The sequence below is a fragment of the Ascaphus truei genome, chromosome 7 (genome assembly GCF_040206685.1).
Source record: "Ascaphus truei isolate aAscTru1 chromosome 7, aAscTru1.hap1, whole genome shotgun sequence".
Taxonomy (NCBI): domain Eukaryota; kingdom Metazoa; phylum Chordata; class Amphibia; order Anura; family Ascaphidae; genus Ascaphus; species Ascaphus truei.
This window is the reverse complement of record NC_134489.1, coordinates 88,715,757-88,738,421: the sequence shown is the minus strand read 5'-3', so window position 1 is coordinate 88,738,421 and position 22,665 is coordinate 88,715,757. Positions and strand designations below refer to the sequence as shown.

The window sequence follows — 22,665 nt, the reverse complement described above, 5'->3', positions numbered from 1 at the left end:
AACTCATTGATATTTACTAATAAAAGTTATAAAATTAAAATACACAAAATTCTGTTTTCATTCAAATTGTAACAATGCGACACAAAGCAATGCTTGAAACACAATTTAATTTAGTTTTTCTGTGAAAAGAGAGAAAAAGGTTTAAAAATGATTTAATTGGTTTATTAGAAAGATTTAGACACTTATTTGTGATCTGTGGAAAATCTACATGTTTGTCTTTTTACCAGGATCTATTCTTTCAAAATACCTTTTACCTGTTTAGCTAATTCCTAATGATTTGTCATTCTTTTACAAACAAGCAACACAAGTCACTAGTAATATACTTGTGTAAGGCTAACTCCCGCTAGCGCTGATCGGGCTGGGCTTGCGGCGGGGAATTACGTATATATATATACGTAAGTCCCAGCTCACGCGGTGCCTGCGGCGCTCGTGCGCGTGCACACCCGCTCAGTCGCAATCAGCGCTTAGGTAATCAAAAAACTATACTTACCCACGTGCTCAACTACCCGCAATGATACGCGCCGTACAAGCCGGACACCGGCTTGGAGCGCTCTCCAAGCATGAGCGCGCTCAGCGCCAGCGGGGACTTAGCCTAACCCTCCCAGCCTGTCTCTAAAGGAGTTTACATAGAACAATATACATAGCAATGCTCAGTCTCTCATATCTGTTCTGGGTGCTGGGTCCATGCAGGCTGAGCGTGGATCCTTGAAGATAGAATAATGATGGGCGCCAGGAACTTTTATAATACAAAGAAGAACTTTATTCACAGCCATTGATAATGCTCAACATACAAACATATAAAACATAAAGCGCAAAAAAGATACACCAAATGTAATACAAGTGATACAAACGTGATATTAAACCCTGCGGGGGGTGCAGCTGTCACAAAACTGGTCTCCCTGTCTTGTGACATAGCAAAAACGGAATGTGGTGCAACCACACTCCGGAAACACCCTCTGTGGTAAATAAATGTGTACTTAAAGTTAACCCACATATATCCAAAACACCCACCGTACTAATGTTATTTTTACATGTTTTATTTTAGCTTATTATTAAAGTTTTATTTAAGCATTTAGCTTAATACAATCATTAAGCTATATGCTGTTTTTATGTGTATTAGTGTAACGCTCGGCCTGCCCACAAGCCAGACAAGACCCCGGGACTGAGGTGGAAGGGAGAAATACCACACACCTACCAGTAAACGGGGGCACGGCCGGAGTGTGGAAGTAGCGTCGCTGGTCCAGAGAACAAAAATAGAAAGAGTTCAGTACTTGCCAACTCCAGCGTAGAAGGGTAAAGTCCGTAAGCCAATGGTCAAGGTGTAGGGAGAGCAGCATGGTAGAGTGTCCGTAAGCCTGGGTCGTGGAGCGGAGAGAGCAGCGTAGTAGGGGTCCATAAGCCGAGTCCAAGGGATATAGAAGACTGCAAGATAGAGAGTCCAAAGCCAAATCCAAGGGGGTCCAGAGAGCAGCGTGGTCGAAGTCCAAAGCCAAAGGTCAAAATCCGGGGAGGTCAGCAGAGAATCCAGGGACAGGAACAGGGACTGTAACACAAGAGAGCCAAGCAGGAGCAGACAGCACCAAGGTACAGAAGCTATGCAGAGCAATGTGGTAATGGTGAGGGGAGACTAAATAGTGGGCTTGGACCTATCAGGTGAAAGGGAGGAGCGGAGGTGCAGCCCAAGGGAAGCCCTGATAGGGGAGAAGAGCCTGGGGGCGGACCTGGTAGAGCAGAGGCAGGAAAGCGCGCCAATGCACGCGCCGCACTGGAGGAGGCGGGGTCAGGCTCCCGGCACCAGAAAAGGGAAGCTTGGGTCCGCACGCGCGCGACCCGGAAGTGCGGGAACAGCCGCGGGGGAGACGCCGAGGACCAGGGAATGCCGCCAGGGACCAGAGGCAGCGGGGAGAAGAGGTAAGGAGGCGCTGGTAGCGGGAGTCCCCCCAGCGCGGGTCCTTACAATTAGGCAGTGATTGTACCTAAAATCGCAGGGCGCGATGCCGCGCGACCGAAAAACAAAGTGCATGAATCAAATGAAACCATACATACCTATCGTGACGGCCACACAGCACCGCACTGCAAAGCGGCAGACTGGTGAGGAGACTTGGAAAATTGTTTAAGCCAGGCGATGGCTGCGTCACGTGAGCAGTTCAGCCAATGAGGGCAAACCACTCACGGCCACGCCTCCCTGTCTCCTCAGGCTGCCTCCTGATTACAGTTCAACTTGCCGCTTTGCCGTATCGCAGCGGTGACGTCACCACATCGCGCTGCCGCCCAGCAGCTCATGCATAATCGTAGCCTAAGTCTGCTAGTTTTTTCATGTGTAGAAGTTTGCTAGCTGCTAATGAATGAGCACATCTATTTTCAATTTTTATAAGTAATTGCGTTATTGAATAATTAGATTGGCATAAATAGGGACATGTGTGACTCAAACATGGAGAACCCCTGAGAAAGCTGTCAGAACGGTGAAACGCGTAGGGGTAATTCATCTGCCTCTGTGCAGGTGCATGAAGTTAGACATTTGTTCACCTGGCTGCAGTTTTGCACCCAGCTAGTTTTATCACAGACGTGTGCAGTTCTGCTACCTGTGGTAAAGCCACTGTGAGGAGTTCTGAATGCCCTGCATTGATTGGACATCTAGGGGGACGCGGTGTGAAAGCACCTTCCAGCCCAGCAGGTACTATCATCATACCGGATACTAGCCGGCTGAGAAGAGCATCGGCTAACCGTATGCTGTGGGACCAGCTTGGCCCTGGATCATGCTATTTAGAGGAGCAGGTGTCCAGGGGAAAATAACACCCACTGCTTGTTTTTATCATCAATGTTGTGAGTGCGATTTATGCGATGCGTGGCATCATTAAAACAGATTACATTATGTCCTTTCTTTATGGCTTTTCTCATTAGGTCATTTGGCGATTTTACCTGGAGGAACCATTGGTGTTTTGGATATGTACTGTGTGTTCACTTTTAGTACACATTTAATTACCACAGAGGATTTTTCCTGAGGGTGTTTGTGCCTCATTCCTTTTCTACTATTCAACTTACAAAAAGACAGACTTAACTCGGACATTTAACTGGTAGCAAATAATATGGTTACTCTGTGCGTCTTCCCCTGGTAGCTCTCACACCTACACTGGGAGGTACTTATGATTTTTTCCTTTAGTACTGGTTGGACTGGAAATCTCCTACAGGCTGCACTCAATCTGAACCCCTTCAGTCTACATCTGCGTCGTCCCAAAGGCGGACACCTGAATGGGGTTCCCCAAGAGCTGCTCCCCTCTACACATAACCAGAGTGCTACGGGTTAATCTCTGCGTTTACTTACTGCTGTGTTTCATCAGCTCCACCCTCTGGAATGCTGTATAGTTGACAAGACATTATTACTACACATAACTATATACTTTAAACCTATATACCTGACACATGGTGAGGCCCCTCCAACTGCCACTCTCAGGGAACCTGGTTCTAGAACATTCGGGGGAACTATATATACACCTTCCCATCGCTTTATGATGACATCACTGGTCACCAGACATACGGAGGCGAGGCTATCATTTCTGCATAGTCATCATTCATCACATGATAGGAGGAGATTAACCTGACTGAGCCCACATAGTTAACCCATTAAATCTGTTAATCCCTAGAGTTCATTTGTAGTTCCCAGAGGGGGGTTACATCTGTAAATTCTAAGATCCTTATCACAAAAGAGATTAGCCAAGGAGAGTGAAAACATTCCAGAGCATTTAGTTTGTATATAAGCATTACAAATGTAAAATATTACTTAAAAATACTTATATTGGTCTAATTTTTTTTAAGGAGTTTAGCACCTACATTTAACCTATTCTGGTAATATTCTGGACATAAACATGTCATGGCTAATAATTCACTGTGGTCCATTAATAAAAATCTGAAATGATATTAGATATTGTTACATTCACTGTATGGACTATTAATTTATTTATAAAAATGTTTTACCAGGAAGTAATGCATTGAGATGTATGTCCAGGGCACAAAGTTATGATAACAATACATGGTCACGTTAAATGAACAGAGGTTACATATTCAATTCACAGACATTTCATGGACAGTTACAGATATGATTATGGGCGTATGCCACAATTACAGGCAAGATTACAATTGTGTTAGGAGAGGTAGGATACACCATGCAAAGTGTTAGAAGAGACACTGCATCAAGGAGTTTACAATCTATAAGGCCCGGTAAATTGAAACATTTGGTACAGGAGATAAAAGGACTGGTGGACTAAGCTGCTATAAGACACATTTGACTTGAATGGGCTGCAAGTTGTCTTCAAGCACCAGGTGATATCTTCCGGTAGGAAGGCTGCCTTGTAAATATGGTACTAAAAGTTGTAAAGGTAGAATATAGCTCTATTTACTTTATACATGCACAATACAGATTTAATTGTTGTTTATTTTACATTTTAAATGATATATTTTATGTGCATGAAAATGCTAAACAAACTGTAAAACAATGATTTCCCGTTGTTATCTTTTATTACCCCTTATCCACTATAGATTTTCCTTTTGTTGGCGGAAGAATCATTGGAGCAAAATACATTGAAATGTTACTAGTGAGAAGCTGGAAACTGCTGACTTTGCACTTGATCAACTCATCTGCACACTTTTCTTCACTGTTCTTCTGAGCAAAGGTTAAAACATTACTATGGGTATAGTTTTTTATTTTTTTTATTTTGAGATCTGTTTGAATTACAATAAAGTGACAATAAAACTGTTATGTTTTAACCTAGATCAACATGTCTTCTCTGGTAACATGTGGTGTATCGGTATGTATAAAAAAGGGTGACATTATAACTGAAAATGTGGATGGAATAGTGAACTTGACAAACAAAACATTGGATCAAAAAATTGGTAAGCCTTTATGAATGTCATTAAATTGATTGCTTTGAAAGTAAATATCTGGAGATGCAGTACTTTAAAATGGTAATATTTAGACATTAAATTCATATTTGTATGTAGGATTACAGATGTTTGCTATAATTGATCAATATTAAGTTGTATAGCTGTAATTTGTAGTGGGAAATGTACAGTAAAATTGACTATTTTTACATTTGCTGTAAAAAAAAAAAAGGACAGTTTATAGCAACTTTATTTCATCGTTTAATGCCCATGACAAACAACAAACAGATGTAGTGTCATTGGCAAATATAAGAGGGCTGCACTGCAAGCATCATACAGTATTACCAAGAATTTAGCACCTTATAAAAGAATACAAAATACTGAAAGGCAGAATAGACTAACTTGAATTCTCGTGGTGTAATTAATGATATAACTGTAGCATAGTGGCATAGTCCCAGAACATAGTAGATGTGTGGGGAGGGGGCTAGGCCATGGTCGCTATTGCCTCTGCTACTGACTAGGAGTTCAGACTGGAATTTGTTAGTGGCAAGTCTCAGCCAAAAAGGTATTTTATTGTACATTAGCAGCAAACAGCAACTTCACTGGACAACATGGTTCCTGGGTTCCAATTGACAGGGGCTCAGTCTTGTGTTAGGATGGCCTCCACAGGGAAGACAGACGTCTACCTTGTTTGGAGTTGAGGACCATGAGTCTCTCGTATCTCTTTTGTGCCAGCACTAAGGAAGTTTTCTCAAAAGCTTCATAGTACTCTTATGATCCATCTCCTGGCCGTCCTGCTTAAAATGCCAGCAGAAAGACGCTACATTTTTCAAGTCAAGAGCTCCTGAAATGTAGCTTGCTCTCCTGGTTATTCCTAACCACACCCAGGGGGACCTCCCTCTAATCCAAGCTACTCCCACCAGGTGGAGTTCTAAAGCTACATAAGCATCGACTAAAAGATCCTTGTCATGAACGGCACAGCAAAATCATAGATTGTAAGCTCATCTGGACAGGGACTGTATCTGTAAAAATTCATATGTGAAGCATTTTGTGTCCCATTTGGAGAAAAGAACTATATGAAATAAAGTTATTGTTATATTAGAATGTGTAGGCTGTATATGTCCCACAATAGTTTGTGCTCTACATGAACAGATGCTCTTGGCGTGTTTATTTTTCTTTTTAAGTTTTAAAAATGGATTTTAGCTTAATTTTCCAAGCATAAACCTTAAATCAATTGATCTTATGTTACTTCAATTTATTTGCAGGGATATCGGGAGCAATCTTGGCAGGTGCTGGAAGTTCTGTGACGGAGGAATGTAAAAAATTAGGTATTTCCGTAACAAAAAAAAAAGTTTCATGACTTTCCACAACAAAAAGGAAAAATTGGATTTGCCACAGTATATATATATATATATATATATATATATATATATATATATATATATATATATATATATATATATATATATATATATATATATATTTATATAATAACATAAGTCATTTGCACTCTTTTCAATAAAGAACAATGCATTGTTTTTTACATTCCAATAGTGGGATATTGGAAAAAATGTGTTAATAACAAAGCCAAACAGTATTTAGTACAGTACTGTAGTATAGTTTAACAGTAGTGTTAAAGGTACAATCCCATCTTTTTAGAAGTTTTCTTTTGTTATGTAGCCCTTGTACCCCAAACCCCCATCCCCCCTCCCTCCCCCCCCCCCAAGTGAGATTGGAGGGCATGCTGTAAAGATGCTACCGGTGCTGCCTTTACCAGGTGGCCTAAGCCTCCGCCACGGAGTGCCACGGGTTACATAATAATAGTATCGGTGCAGCACCTCCACCTGAGAGGGATCCCAGCGTAGTGGGAGGAGCCCCTCACAGGACCCAATACAATAATCACACACTGTGTAAAATAACAATAACCTTTACTGGCAAAGGTATAACTCTTAACAGGTCTAATGGTCACTAATATGGTACAACTACCCACCAGGCCTCGCATGGCCATAACCCACCACCGTGTTCCCCACACCGTGTCCCAAGAGTCCCACATCCAACCCCAATGTGTGAGACAGCACTGCCCACTAATTTGAGTTGTTGGTTGGTGCACTAGTTGTGGTGAGGTACCTGCCGAGTGTGTCCACACTCCTGGCAATCCAGTCACCCCTCTGCTGCCTCCTGCAACAACTCAGAGCTCCGCCCGCAGCCCCATGAGGTGTCCCAATAGCCGCCCCCCTTCCCGTAACCCGAGGTAATGGGGGGGGGGGGCGCAAAAGGAACATGGCTACAGCTACATACACTGTACAGTTGTGCACAAAAGAGTAGGCCTCTCTCCCACCCCCTCTATCACTCTTACTCCCACACAACCCCCTCTTTCTCGCTCATTCTCTTCCCCTCTCTCTCTCATCCACCCTATATCTCTCACTTCCCCTCCTTTCATCTCTCTCTTTCATCTCTTTAATCTCTCTCTCTCTCTCTCCCTCTTTCTCTCTCCCTTTTCGCTAGTGGGCGTGGCTAAATGTATACAACAAAAAACAAACAAGATGCCCAAAGCTACTTCCAATGTGCCAAAAATACACAGTGCAATACCTATATATTCTCTAGAGAAAGGGTCATTTAGTTCAAACCTTTGGCCAAAGTGTCTTAAGCCTGCTAGCCAATCAATCAATCAATCAATCAATCTCTTCCGCCCCCCCCCCCCCAAATCAAGTTGTGTATTTGTATTGCAGATGAAATTGCACCTATATATCATGGTTAAAGGCGATGCCTTTGTTTAACTTGAATATTTTGGTTTAGGTTCACTGCCTGGTGATGGAATAATATTGACTGGAGGTGGGAATCTCAAGTGCAAAAACATTATTCATCTGGTTGGTCCAACTAATGCAGCTAATACGGTGACTTCAGTGGAGAAAATACTACAAGTATGTGAAGACAACGATCTCAAAACTGTTGCATTTCCAGCCATTGGAACAGGTAAAAAAACAACCATCTACTAAGTTTTCACCATCATTATTGTGTCTTTTGATTGGCGTATCTTTGGTTTGATAATAAAATCCCTTTTCAAGTTCACTTCTATATAAAATCTATTTAAATGACTGCAGAGGAGTATTCTGCTGTCAGGGTGACTTTGTAAATGGTTGCTATTGTAGCTCTCTTTCCCCCTGACTAAGAGACTACCAGTACTGCTATACCTGTCTGGCTACCAGAAGGCCTGAGCCTCCGCCTCTGAGAGCCTGGGGTGTTGCTCGTTTGCCTTGGTGCAGCGCCTCCACCTGCGAAGGATCCCAGCGTAGCGGGATAAGCCCCTCACAGGAACCCAGAGTACATAGGGTGCTTGGCACCAATAACCGGATGACCTTTCCCCCAATGTTAGGGGCCACCCAAGTGTGTAAGAGATAGCGCTATCCCGTGGAATGTTGGTGCTTGTGGTTGAGGTACCTGCCGAGTACTCCAGTACTCGGTGCGGCCAACTTAGCAACAGGGATCCGCTAATCCAGCGACGTCGTCCGCGATGGTGTCCGCCTCCACGTGGAGTGACCTCCTGTTGGATGGTATCACCATAAAGAGTCTCGTACTATGAAGGTGGTCTGGTCCCAGACCACAGGCCGCAATCACCGCTTCGCGTCTCACAGATGATATAACCTAACTATTGGCAGCTACTAGGGAACTGTCCCTAGCTATGGGCTTTCCCTGTAGAAGCCACAATCTAGTGTGAGTTGTGGCCTAGCTGGGGCCTAAGGGGTGTATCTGCCCTAGTATGGGAGCCACTTGCACCCATACACTACCTTACCCCTCTGCATCCCTGCTCCGACTGAAGCCTCGCGCTCCAAGCGCGGCAAATTTATCTTCTTTACCTCAGGAGAATTGGAGAACCCTATAGGCTTACACTGCCCATGTGAGCATATGCCCCAGAGCACTCTGGGGAGTGTAGTCCCCCTACGGAGCATTACAGAATATGCTTCTGCGCAGCACTTTAACAATGGCGGCGCGCTGCTCAGGCGTCTGCCGCAGAGCTCCCCAACACCGGAGCTCTCTCTCCTGTTCTCCCGCCGGTTGCCGCAACTCCGCATTAGCCTACCCCAGGAGGCTAATGGGGGACCGGCTACACTATAGAAACAAAAAAGGCTTGTTACATTATAATATATTAAAAATGTAATTCAGAGTTGTTTGTTTTTTTAATGCTACAAGTATTTTCTCATAGTACAAAACTGATTTTTTTTTTTTTTTTAAACATGTAGGATATTGCTTGGTCTGCTGCTTTAACGTTGAATGCCTGTTAAGGTTACATTCTGGGGCACAGTGTGAGAGAATTCCCTGAGATATACACCAGATATACAACAAATTAAATAGGGGCAGATTCTATACTGTAGTGCCGACGAGTATTCTAAAACAAACCTGGGGCAATCACCAACAAGACCCAGGTACATGCTGGGTACATGCTGCAACATTCCAGTGACATTTCTGCAGACAGACTAATGGCCCATCGGATTAACAGCGGGGTCCCTGGCAGTCCCATTCAAACTGAAGGGGACTGCCAGGGACCCCTGCTGAGTTAATCCAATGGGCCATTAGTCTCTGCAGAAATGTCACTTAAATGTTACAGTATGTACCCAGCATGTACCTGAGTCATGTTGGTGAAAGCCTCAGATTTGCCCCAGATTTTCAAGGCAAGTTTTAGGCAAGATTTAGAATAATCGTCGGCGCACCTGTATGTGCTAAAGTGTCCGATCGAGCAGTTTTCAGCCGAAAATTCTAGACTTCAATGGGGAATTTTGTCCGAACCCACCTGATCACTCGCTTTGGCACATGTAAAATCAGCCCTATTGTATCTTAATAAATAGATGGCCAGGCAGTAATCATGTCTGATTCAGGAACAGAGTGGGTCAGGAATAAGGTACTGGCCAAGTACACAGTACTCAGTGTCTGGAGCAGCTTGGTTACACCTGTGTTGTTCTGGTAATTGCCAGTTCTGATGCTTTTAAATAGAAAGGTCAGAGTTGTGCCCATAATTTACTCTGATTGAGAGGAGATTTGGGAAAGCTGATGATAGATTTCTGTGGAACCTTTTGTTACATAGGTGGGAAGCAGGGGGTCCCCGGAGCATAACCCGTGTTGATTTCAGCTCTGGGGACCTCATGGTTCTCGAGAATGTTAGCGCCTGAACTTTCCTCCCCCACTTCATGCAGCCAATAGGAAGCCACAACAGATAATATTTCAGTTTCCTACTGGCTTACGCATTGTGTCAGATTGAACTCATCCTCAATTAACGTAATGCAACCAAGTCATTAAAAAAACATTTGTATGTTTCAGGCCAGGCTGCCATGGATTCAGATAGTTCAATTACATCAATTTTGGATGGGATTGAGAAGCATCTAACTACTTTCACCAGCAGCTGTCTTGCAGAGATTAATATAATTACCTTTACTGAAAATATTCATCAAGCCTTTTTAAATGTTCTCAAGAGCAGAAGCACAACTTCACAGGTAAAATTGTGTACACTGCATTCATTGTTTTGTTTTTCATTTCATCTACTTGCTTCTAAGACAGGGGTGGGCAACTCCAGTCCTCAAGGGCCACCACCAGGTCCGGTTTTCAGGATATCCCTGCTTCAGCACAGGTGGCTCAGTCAAAGACGTTGCTTGCCTTATTTATTTTTACTCGTACTGAAATAAATGCTAGCAAAATATTATCTATCACTACATATATTTTATTGTTTTTGTAGATCAACACGTCTGACATTAAAATATGTGGAACATCTGTACAATTAAAAATAGAGGACATCACTGATGAAAATGTTGATGCTGTCGTGAATTTAACTAACGCAAAATTGAACCAAACTATTGGTAAGATTTTAATAGGGAATTTAAAAAAATTGCCAATTGTAATATGCTTAATGAACATGTGTCTCTGATACTGTACATGTATTTCATGATTTTCACATTTGTAGTTCTATTGCTGTACAGTATTTAACACTAATACATTTATTTATTTTTTTGTAATTTAAGTTAACGATTTTAAATAGCATAAACCATAACAATAAACTTACAGACATACTGTACAACTGTCCCATGAATATAAATAAAACAGTTATTGAAAAGCAAAATCTTTTGCATTAGACATTAAACGTCTTCCTTCCGCTTGTATCTTTGTACCAACAGGACACAATCTGCGGCCGTTTATACGTTAGTCAAAAAGTATAGCGCACAGTTAGAGAATGACTATTAATAACTTAATTCCAAATGTCTAACAAAGAGACAAAAATAAGTTACTTAAATCATATATTACATTTATCCAACACTTGCTATTTTTTTCTTACACGATATCTTCTTGCACACGAATGAGACATTGGTTAACTCAAAGCTTAAAAAAAACTAAATCTGATCTTAAACGTTATAGCTGAGGACCTCACAATAACAGTGTTCCCTGCTTGACAAAGTTTAGTTACCCAAGTGCATGGTGCCATCAAATTTAGAGCACTACCTTCTTCAGATGTGTACTAATTAAAGTTAATCAGTAATGAAATGGCAGTTTGCACAGACACTGGAAACACAATGGCCCATATTTAGTAAACAGTGCTATGCTATAAAGCACCTTCCATCTCTGGGGTCAGGGCAGGCAGAAAGCAACACGTTGTCAGGTAGGCCGAGGTAAGGGCAGGCCTCCCAAGCGTTGGCAAGCAGAAGGTCAGACAGAGACAGTATCTTGGCTGCATTCAATGCAAAGCTCCATTGAACGGACAACGAGTAAGTGGAAGTGGACTGCTCTGAAAGGAAGCCAGGGGCCGAATCCATGAGTATAATTAGCTCCAGGTGTGAGCAGTACAGCTCAAACGTATGTTGCGGCTGTGGAGCTATCTAGCAGTGGGTTTAGCTCACTGCTAGCGCTGCTTTCCTGAATAGCAGAGGTTGTGGGCTCTGATCCTTGCAGGCGTGACAGAAACTTTATAGCACATTGAAGTAAATGGGTCTTAAGGTGTTTTCTGGCATCCACAGGTGTTTAGTGGCTGTTAGCACAACATAGCCTTGCACAGTATGTGGCATTATATCTTATTCAGAGATTTCTTTCCTCAAAAAGTGTTGATTTGGTACCATCGTAATTTTTTTAGTTCTAGAAATAGCAGATCAAAAGTGTCTGATGTTGACCTTTTTAGCTTTTGTTAATGTGCAATGTGTGTGATCGCGAGAAAATTCAAATGAATAGTCTTTTGCATGATGTATATTGCACTTTCATGAGCCTTGACCCTGTCTGCCCCAAATCTTGCTGTACTGTAACTGATATTCAGATTTACAGCAGAGTCATTCAATTGGTGTTAGAAAAACAGTCACAGTGCATTACGATCATACGGTTTATATCCTATTTCTAAGTGTCTAAAATTGTGACGCATTTGAGATGTGCTGTTTATGAATCTGTCTTGAAACCTTCTTATTTTTAATGACAAACTAGTGCGCCAAGTGTCAATATTTATTACACGTTTCTATATTTTTTGCAGGAATATCGGGAGCCATTTTATCTGCCGCTGGGAGTTCTGTAAAGGACGAATGTGAAAGTTTCGGTATACAGTATATTGGCTTTATAATATTTGGAATTTCATGTATGGGAAACATTGAGGAATAAAGGATTTTGCCTAACTTTGTTAATTATCATTTTCTAGTGCCCAGATAAAAAACCTACTGTACAGTATGTCTTTTAACATGACTGCTAAAATGGTATGTGGTTAAAAAACATAAATCAGTGTTGTAATTTGGATACTGTTTATATTATCGTCTTTACTGCCATATGGGTTGAATATTGTTATGTTTGGCTTTCTAACCTATTTTATTGCATATTTTGATTCAGGTACACTCCCTGGTGATGGAATCGCTGTAACTGGAGGCGGGAATCTTAAGTGCAAAAATATAATTCATGTGGTTGCGCCAACTATTGTTGCTAAAATTGTGACATCAGTGGAGAAAGTACTACAAGAATGTGAAAATAATTCTTTTACATCTGTTGCAATTCCAGCTATTGGGACAGGTAAATAGAAAGTGCTACATGGTAAAACTGCTTCATTGCCCAGGTGTAGTAATATACTGCTCAGGTTCATTTCTATGTAAAAGCTTGCATCATCTTCAGTTAGCCTGTCAGATTCAAAGTAAATAGTGCCACTTACCTTCCTACTGTCCCTGTAAGTTCTGCCTACTTACCAATTAGGTTGTAAGCTCTTCGGGGCATCCTTTTCCTAATGTTACTTTTATGTCGGAAGTGCTTATTCTTGCATTATGTCTCTTATTATTTTGTCACATGTGTGGTACTGCTGTGTAGCACTATGTACATGGATGACACTACAAATAAAGATATACAGGCATACCCCGCATTAACGTACGCAATGGGACCGGAGCATGTATGTAAAGCGAAAATGTACTTAAAGTGAAGCACTACCTTTTCCCCACTTATCGATGCATGTACTGTACTGCAATCGTCATATGCGTGCATAACTGATGTAAATAACGCATTTGTAACAAGCTCTATAGTCTCCCTGCTTGCGCACAGCTTCGGTACAGGTAGGGAGCCGGTATTGCTGTTCAGGACGTGCTGACAGGCGCATGCGTGAGCTGCCGTTTGCCTATTGGGCGATATGTACTTACTCGCGAGTGTACGTAAAGTGAGTGTACTTAAAGCGGGGTATGCCTGTACATACATACTGTACATAAAACAGATGTTCTAAACCTGTGGGGTACGGTATGTGGAGCATAAGAAATGCTACGCTGTTGTAAAGCATGGTCAGGCTCATGAAAAGCATGTTTATTCAGAAAAGTACTTCAACATATTATTTTCTGTTACAGGCCTAGCTGGCATAGATGCAAAGAGTTCAATTAAGTCCATTTTTGATGGGATTGAAAATCATCTGTCAAAGTCCAACACGAGTTGTGTTTCAGAGATTTATATCATTACTTTTACGCAAAACATTTATAAGGAGTATTTCAATGCTTTTCATTGCAGAAGCACAAATCCGCAGGTACGAGGAAATACACTGCGATCATTGTGTTTTCATTTCATCAGAACAGAGCAAGTCGCGGGGGTTATGTACATCAGGGGTGCGCAAACTGGGGGGCGTGAGATTTTCTGGGGGAGGGGGCGCGGCGGTTACAGAGGCGCTCTTCCCGAAGGCATTTCAATTAAATGCCAGGGGAGCGGCGAAGGCCTCTGTAACTTTCCTTACCTTGGCTCCGGCGGCTTAGTCGCGTTGCTACGGCAATGTGATGTCATGACGTCAGAACGCCGGGGACAAAGTAAGGCGGGAGAGGGCGCGAGCGGGGGGGAGAGCTGGCAGGTGGGCGCAGGGGAAAAGGTTTGTGCACCCCTAATGTACAGCATGGAAGGAAGAGAGAGTTGGCCTATTGGGAGTGGGAGGGGGAGAGAGGGGGGGAGAGAGAGATTATATTTCCTATATATGTATTTGCCCTGTGTACTGGACTGTCTTTTTTATTACTAGTACTAAAATGATAGCATTATATTTATTTTCTGTTTTTATCTAGATCACCCTATGTCACCTGACAATATGTGATAAATCTGTCAAATTAAAAAAGGGTGACATCACTCAGGAAAATGTTGAGGGCATTGTGAACCTGACCAACCAAACATTAGACAATACTGTTGGTAAGCATAGACTCACCATCAAACTGTTGTGTTTTATTGTTTATAAGGTCTACATTTAAATGTAAATATTTATCTTCTAACTGTTTGATTACATTCATGTAATAATGCTTGGGAAAGAAATGGGTCTTAGAAGTTGCACACAAGATTGTAGCAAAGGAGTGGTATCAATTTGTGGCAATTTTCTTTGGTGAATAAGTTATTAAATTACTTTTTTTTTTAAGTTTTGTTTATATTGCTTCCTTTAAAGATTGTTACTCTAATGTCACCAACAGTAGTCAGTGTATAGTGAGGAAAACACAAAAAAAATGGAGTCTCGTTCACTAACAATCACAGTTTCTTTGAATGGGACAAATTCATGCAGCGTATTCATCAATGGTCTTATAAAGAGTCTACAAGAGTTAGAGTTGTTTCAATGCATTGCCTCTCTAGCTGGGCTTCTAATAGTATTGGGACACTACTTATTAAATGTCTGATTATAACTCAGCTAGCAATTTTAATATGGGAAGGGCTTACAAATTCAATCTAATTTTAATTTGCAGGTGTATCTGGTGCAGTATTCTCTGCCGCTGGGACTTCTGTAAAAGAAGAATGTCAACGTTTAGGTATAAGATAATATTTCATTACTGTATATATTATGTCGTGAAAACTTTGCAAGAAAATATAATACTTTGCATAACTTGGGTAATGTGAAAGTTTTTGACATCTTTTTCTAAATCTCTAACACTCAGATAAACAAGTCGTGTTTGAAAAAAAATAAATTAAATTCTCTATTTTGAGATCTGTTATACCAGCAGTATAACGCCAGGGAAGGTTTTCAAATGTGTTTGATTTTAAAACCTGCTTTACTTGCATATTTTGATCCAGGTAAACTTCCTGATGATGGAATAGCTGTAACTGGAGGTGGGAATCTTAAGTGCAAAAACATTATTCATGTGATTGGTCCAAAGAAGACGACTGAAATTGTGTCATCAGTGGAGAAAATATTACAAGAATGTGACAAAAATAGTCTCACTACTGTTGCAATTCCCGCAATCGGAACAGGTAAATACAAAGTCATAAACTCATAAACAAGATTGCACCGTTAGCTTTGTCTTTTGTATGGCTTGGTTGTTTTTTTCTTGGTTTCACACATTTTTCTGTTATAGGCCAGGTTCATATTGTTCAATTAGGCCAATTTGGGATGGCATGGGGAATCATCCATTTAAGCCGACTGCAAGCTGTCTTCCAGATATTTCTATCATTGCTTTTAGTCAAAACATGTATCAATACTATTTTAAATGTTTTTCAATGCAGAAGCATGAAATCATATACAATGGAATGCACCGAGTTTTTTATGTTCTACAAGGCAAAGTCTCCAAGAAATATAGCACACCAATAGAAAACTAATGACATATACTGTATGTTACATAAATAGAAATTGGCGAATCAGCCCAAATCCGTTTCCCAGATTTCGTCCGCCCCCCCCCCACCCCCCCAAAACTATTTTGTGATGTAAAATCCGTAAACGGATTTGGTCGGTTTTAATCTGCACTTATTCATGAAAAATCACAATTGGCTACAATCCGGTGACAGATTTGTAGAATCCAATACGCGGATTCAGCCATCCGTTGGTAGATTCTTAAAAATTCGCCGACGGATTGCGAAAGCCGCTGATTGTATTGGCAATAATAATAAAAAAAATCTGCAAATCGCGAATTGTCCTTTTTGAGATTGGTGCACGGATTTCTGAGGATCAAAGGAACCGGATGATCCGCTGTGGATCCAAATCCAAAATTCCCCCATCTCTATTCATAAATGAAAACCATAGCATTGTAATCTCTACATGTAGAGTCGGCTTTACTACGGTATCTTTTTTTCTGTTTTATCTCTTTCTTGCCCAGTCTTCTTTCATAATTTGACCTTTTTACAGCAGTGGTTCTCTGCCTTCTTTGAGCAGAGGCACTCCTGAAGGATTGTTTAAATCTCAAGGCATCCGTGTTATTTAGACCTCACATTCCCTCCTCGTTTTCACCCAACATGCTAACCGTTCCTTTTCACATGCACACACCCTCTTCACTGTCACATCATACTCTTCCTTTTACTCAACACACACTCCACATGTATCCCCTTCTCACAGAGCAGATTTACCCTCTTTCTTAATCAAAGATCACATCATCGCCCCCTTCCCTTACTTACACCACACACCTTCCTCCACCCCATGCAAAGCACCCCTCCCTACCTAATACATAGCCATCACACATAACCTACCCACACAAAACCATCACACATACCCTGCCCACACACAGCCATAGCATGTACCCTACCCACACATAGCCATCACATGCTCCTCCCCATCCACACAAAGCATCATCCATACCCCACCCACACAAAGTCATCACATATACTCCACCCACACAAAGCCATCACACATAGCCCACCCACTCAAAGCCATCACACATACCCTACCCACACAAAGCCATCACACATACCCCACCCACACAAAGCCATCACACATACCCCACCCACACAAAGCCATCACACATACCCCACCCACACAAAGCCATCACACATAGCCCACCCACACAAAGCCATCACACATACCCTACCCACACAAAGCCATCACACATACCCCACCCACACAAAGCCATCACACATACCCCACACACACAAAGCCATCACACATACTCCACCCACACAAAGCCATCACACATACCCTACCCACACAAAGCCATCACACATACCCCACCCACACAAAGCCATCACACATACCCCACCCACACAAAGCCATCACACATACACACCCACACAAAGCCATCACACAGCCTCCATTCAAACAAAGCCATCACACATCCCCCATACAAACAAAGCCATCACACATCCCCCATACAAACAAAGCCATCACACATCCCCCATACAAACAAAGCCATCATACATCCCCCATACAAACAAAGCCATCACACATCCCCCATACAAACAAAGCCATCAAACATCCCCATACAAACAAAGCAATCACACATACCCCATACAAACAAAGCCATCACACATACCCCATACAAACAAAGCCATCACACATACCCCATAAAAACAAAGCCATCACACATACCCCATACAAACAAAGCCATCACACATACCCCATAAAAACAAAGCCATCACACATACCCCATATAAACAAAGCCATCACACATACCCCATATAAACAAAGCCATCACACATCCCCCATACAAACAAAGCCATCACACATCCCCCATACAAACAAAGCCATCAAACATCCCCATACAAACAAAGCAATCACACATACCCCATACAAACAAAGCCATCACACATACCCCATACAAACAAAGCCATCACACATACCCCATAAAAACAAAGCCATCACACATACCCCATACAAACAAAGCCATCACACATACCCCATACAAACAAAGCCATCACACTTACCCCATACAAACAAAGCCATCACACTTACCTCATACAAACAAAGCCATCACACTTACCCCATACAAACAAAGACATCACACTTACCTCATACAAACAAAGCCATCACACTTACCCCATACAAACAAAGCCATCACACATACCCCATACAAACAAAGCCATCACACATACCCCATACAAACAAAGCCATCACACATACCCCATACAAACAAAGCCATCACACATACCCCATAAAAACAAAGCCATCACACATCCCCATACAAACAAAGCCATCACACATCCCCCATACAAACAAAGCCATCACACATCCCCCATACAAACAACGCCTTCACACTTACCCCATACAAACAAAGCCATCACACTTACCCCATACAAACAAAGCCATCACACTTACCTCATACAAACAAAGCCATCACACTTACCCCATACAAACAAAGCCATCACACTTACCTCATACAAACAAAGCCATCACACATCCCCATACAAACAAAGCCATCACACATCCCCCATACAAACAAAGCCATCACACATCCCCCATACAAACAACGCCATCACACTTACCCCATACAAACAAAGCCATCACACTTACCCCATACAAACAAAGCCATCACACTTACCCCATACAAACAAAGCCATCACACATACCCCATACAAACAAAGCCATCACACATACCCCATAAAAACAAAGCCATCACACATACCCCATACAAACAAAGCCATCACACATACCCCATAAAAACAAAGCCATCACACATACCCCATATAAACAAAGCCATCACACATACCCCATATAAACAAAGCCATCACACATCCCCCATACAAACAAAGCCATCACACATCCCCCATACAAACAAAGCCATCAAACATCCCCATACAAACAAAGCAATCACACATACCCCATACAAACAAAGCCATCACACATACCCCATACAAACAAAGCCATCACACATACCCCATAAAAACAAAGCCATCACACATACCCCATACAAACAAAGCCATCACACATACCCCATACAAACAAAGCCATCACACTTACCCCATACAAACAAAGCCATCACACTTACCTCATACAAACAAAGCCATCACACTTACCCCATACAAACAAAGACATCACACTTACCTCATACAAACAAAGCCATCACACTTACCCCATACAAACAAAGCCATCACACATACCCCATACAAACAAAGCCATCACACATACCCCATACAAACAAAGCCATCACACATACCCCATACAAACAAAGCCATCACACATACCCCATAAAAACAAAGCCATCACACATCCCCATACAAACAAAGCCATCACACATCCCCCATACAAACAAAGCCATCACACATCCCCCATACAAACAACGCCATCACACTTACCCCATACAAACAAAGCCATCACACTTACCCCATACAAACAAAGCCATCACACTTACCTCATACAAACAAAGCCATCACACTTACCCCATACAAACAAAGCCATCACACTTACCTCATACAAACAAAGCCATCACACTTACCCCATACAAACAAAGCCATCACAAGCTCTTCATTCCATTTTTTATTATTCACAAATTCGTTGGAGTTAAAAAAAAGTCGACACTATTTTTTTTCCCATTTCAATATTTAAAAATATGAAATTGGAGAAAAATCGAAAATTTGCACACAAAAAAGAAAACAAAGTTAGACAATTAAACATTCAAAAATGTAAAATACAAATGAAAATGGTAAAAAGTGAAATAATATTTCAAAATGAGAGAATATATGCGAATCAATTTAAAATATATTGGAGAATTTTAAAATGTTCCAAAAATGATGAAAATACCCCTGCAAATCAAATTTCCTCACGTTTGCCCATCTCTACTTGTACCGTTCTAAAGAAACACAATACACAATAAAGGGCCAAGCAGTGCATGCACCGCAGTGGATCCAGCATACTATATAATGTTTTGTTCCTGAATCCTACGGTACAAGTACAGATATAGTCAGACTAAGGGGCCCATTCTAGTAGCTTTGAGTTATTGGCCCAGGTATGGGGTGCCGGTATCTCCTGTGCATTTAAATGTCCCGGTCACGTGAAGCGGGTGATTTAAACAATGCAGGGAGATACCGGCACACCTTACCGGGGCCTGTAACTCGGGAAGCAGGGACCTGAAATTAATGTTGTTCTGCTCAGGAGATCCCCTGCTTCAATACTCTGTTGTTAAACTAAAATACATTGGTGGATTGCTGAATCCACGGATTGGATTCTTCAAATCCGTCCACAGGTTGTGAAATCTGTGGAGTGTATTGGTAATAATAATAATAAAAATCCACAAACCACGAATCGCCCTTTTTGAGATTGATCCGCTGAAATCCACGGACCATAGAAACCGTCCGATCTGCCGCAGATTCAAATTCCCCTCAAAAATGTGCCCATCTCTACAAATGTTTGCTAATACTATGGGGGTGAAAATTAGGAGAAAATTGATGCAAATTGCGTCACTTTCATCTTGCATTTCTGTGTGTCAGTGTACAGAAACTATTGTCTTTTAGTTTTCTTTGATAAGTTTGGTGCAATTCTTACCCCTGGTTCTCATTACTTTCTCAGCAGGGAGACTTTAAATTAACTCCTCCTATGTTTTCCGTGTTCCTTTAATGTTGGTGAAGTGAATATGCATCATAAGATATACAACAGTAAAATAAAACAGCAGAACGAAACTTGGGCAATTGTGTAACAACGCAAACCATTACTTAAAATACTATTTTGTGTTACAGGAAAGGCTTCCATTGACCCACACAGCTCAATCTCATTCATTTTGGATGGCATCAATAGCTATCTAACAAAAACGACTGCCAGCTGTCTCCAGGAGATTTGTATAATTGCTTTTACCGACGACATTTATCAGAAATATTTAGACGTTTTTCAAACCAGAAGCCGGCATTTACAGGTAAACCAGGGCTGATTGCAGTCTGTTTTATACTATTCAGCAGCTCCGGTCAACAAGTCAGTTTGTTTTTTACATATCTCCCTGATCCAGCCGTAGGTCTTACTTTCTTGCACACTGAAAGAGAGCCTGTGAGAGCCACGGCAGAAGGAACAAAGAGGAGATTCACTTAGCTTCGATATGTAGTATGGCAATGCAATCCCTATCTGTCATTCCAGGCGATGGCAGATACTATGGGACCGCGCTGCAATACTCTGTATTGGAGCTTAGTGAATACTGGCAAATGCGAGGGAACTAAACCAACTGAATTTCCCCTAATGTTTCCTGCCCTGCTACATCCTACACCTAACCTCGGGAACAATGCCTTCAATTTGTAATAAATATTGATATGTTCGAGTAGAGGTGTCATCCAGATAGCAGTGGTGTGTAAAAGTGTGTCATTAAGTTTTAGAGTACATTGATATATGTGAAATGACATTACGTTTTGTAATCTGCCTAATTACAATGATAAAATATTGCCCCAAGTGGCTATTCATTTATATGCAAGTGTTTTCGATGTGCACATTATTGATCTCTTCACAATCAGTTTATATTCGCAATCAGTTTATATTCGCAATCAGTTTATATTCGCAATCAGTTTATATTCGCAATCAGTTTATATTCACAATCAGTTTATATTCACAATCAGTTTATATTCACAATCAGTTTATATTCACAATCAGTTCATATTCACAATCAGTTCATATTCACAATCAGTTTATATTCACAATCAGTTTATATTCACAATCAGTTTATATTCACAATCAGTTTATATTCACAATCAGTTTATATTCACAATCAGTTTATATTCACAATCAGTTTATATTCACAATCAGTTCATATTCACAATCAGTTCATATTCACAATCAGTTTATATTCACAATCAGTTTATATTCACAATCAGTTTATATTCACAATCAGTTTATATTCACAATCAGTTTATATTCACAATCAGTATTCTTTTGCTCCTGCAGCATGAAAGCGTTTGGCTGATGGAACTGATCTAGCAATTGCCCCTCTATCGTTCAATGTGAAAAGTGCAACTATTATATAATGTCAAATGCTATCAAAATGATGATAGAATTGTAGAGTTTCAATAATCCCTTTTAGAACAAGCAAATGTAACATGTGTAAGGGAATTTAAATGACTTTGTCTCTCAATGATTACACAAATGTGAATTAGAAATAGAAATGGACCATTTCGGATTTCAGCAAAGCCCTCAAAATACAAATAACTTAGGGGCCACATTCAGTGACCCTCGGGCAAGGTGGGTGGACTGGGAGTAAGAGCAGGACCACTGCTTTAAAGCTATTATCTGTATTCATATTTACATTTCGTTTTCAAATATTTATTTTTAGGTTGTGCAGCAACAAACGCATAATTCAAGTAAGTACACAACAAGTATTTTGTAATAAATTCTGCGTGGGTACATATTTGTTCAGTATTTCATCATAAGTCACTGTAAAGGAGCACAGACAACTTATTATAATGCAGAGACTCAGAAATAGCGCTGTAGTACTTTAAAGGAAAGAATGTTAAAAACATTTGTTAGATGGAGCTGATATATTAATCAAATATACAAGAATAATGGAATTGCTTAAATCATTCTACTAAAATATATTCACTATTTTATCATTATTGTTTTTCCCTTGTAAGAATACAGTGAATATTAATAAACAGGTATTTTTTTTTTTTTCCATTTTACATACTGTATCTGGAATAGGATTTGTTCCACTGTCATCCTTGACAGCTAGGGGGAGCCAGCTATCTATAAATGGCACG

At 41.0% G+C, this 22,665-nt stretch overlaps 1 protein-coding gene across 1 annotated transcript in view; it reads left to right on the top strand.

Moving 5' to 3' along the window:
* LOC142500006 (protein mono-ADP-ribosyltransferase PARP15-like) overlaps positions 1-22,665 on the top strand; it is a 33,641-nt gene that overhangs the window by 2,554 nt on the left and 8,422 nt on the right. The window contains exons 2-15 of the mRNA XM_075610062.1: positions 4,534-4,667; positions 4,767-4,887; positions 6,141-6,203; positions 7,672-7,848; positions 10,186-10,358; positions 10,598-10,718; positions 12,365-12,427; positions 12,712-12,888; positions 13,698-13,870; positions 14,391-14,511; positions 15,051-15,113; positions 15,376-15,552; positions 20,674-20,846; positions 22,242-22,269. Coding sequence (XP_075466177.1) covers positions 4,773-4,887; positions 6,141-6,203; positions 7,672-7,848; positions 10,186-10,358; positions 10,598-10,718; positions 12,365-12,427; positions 12,712-12,888; positions 13,698-13,870; positions 14,391-14,511; positions 15,051-15,113; positions 15,376-15,552; positions 20,674-20,846; positions 22,242-22,269 — 1,624 coding nt within the window. The 5' untranslated portion in view covers positions 4,534-4,667; positions 4,767-4,772. The remainder of the gene's footprint in view (positions 1-4,533; positions 4,668-4,766; positions 4,888-6,140; positions 6,204-7,671; positions 7,849-10,185; positions 10,359-10,597; positions 10,719-12,364; positions 12,428-12,711; positions 12,889-13,697; positions 13,871-14,390; positions 14,512-15,050; positions 15,114-15,375; positions 15,553-20,673; positions 20,847-22,241; positions 22,270-22,665) is intronic.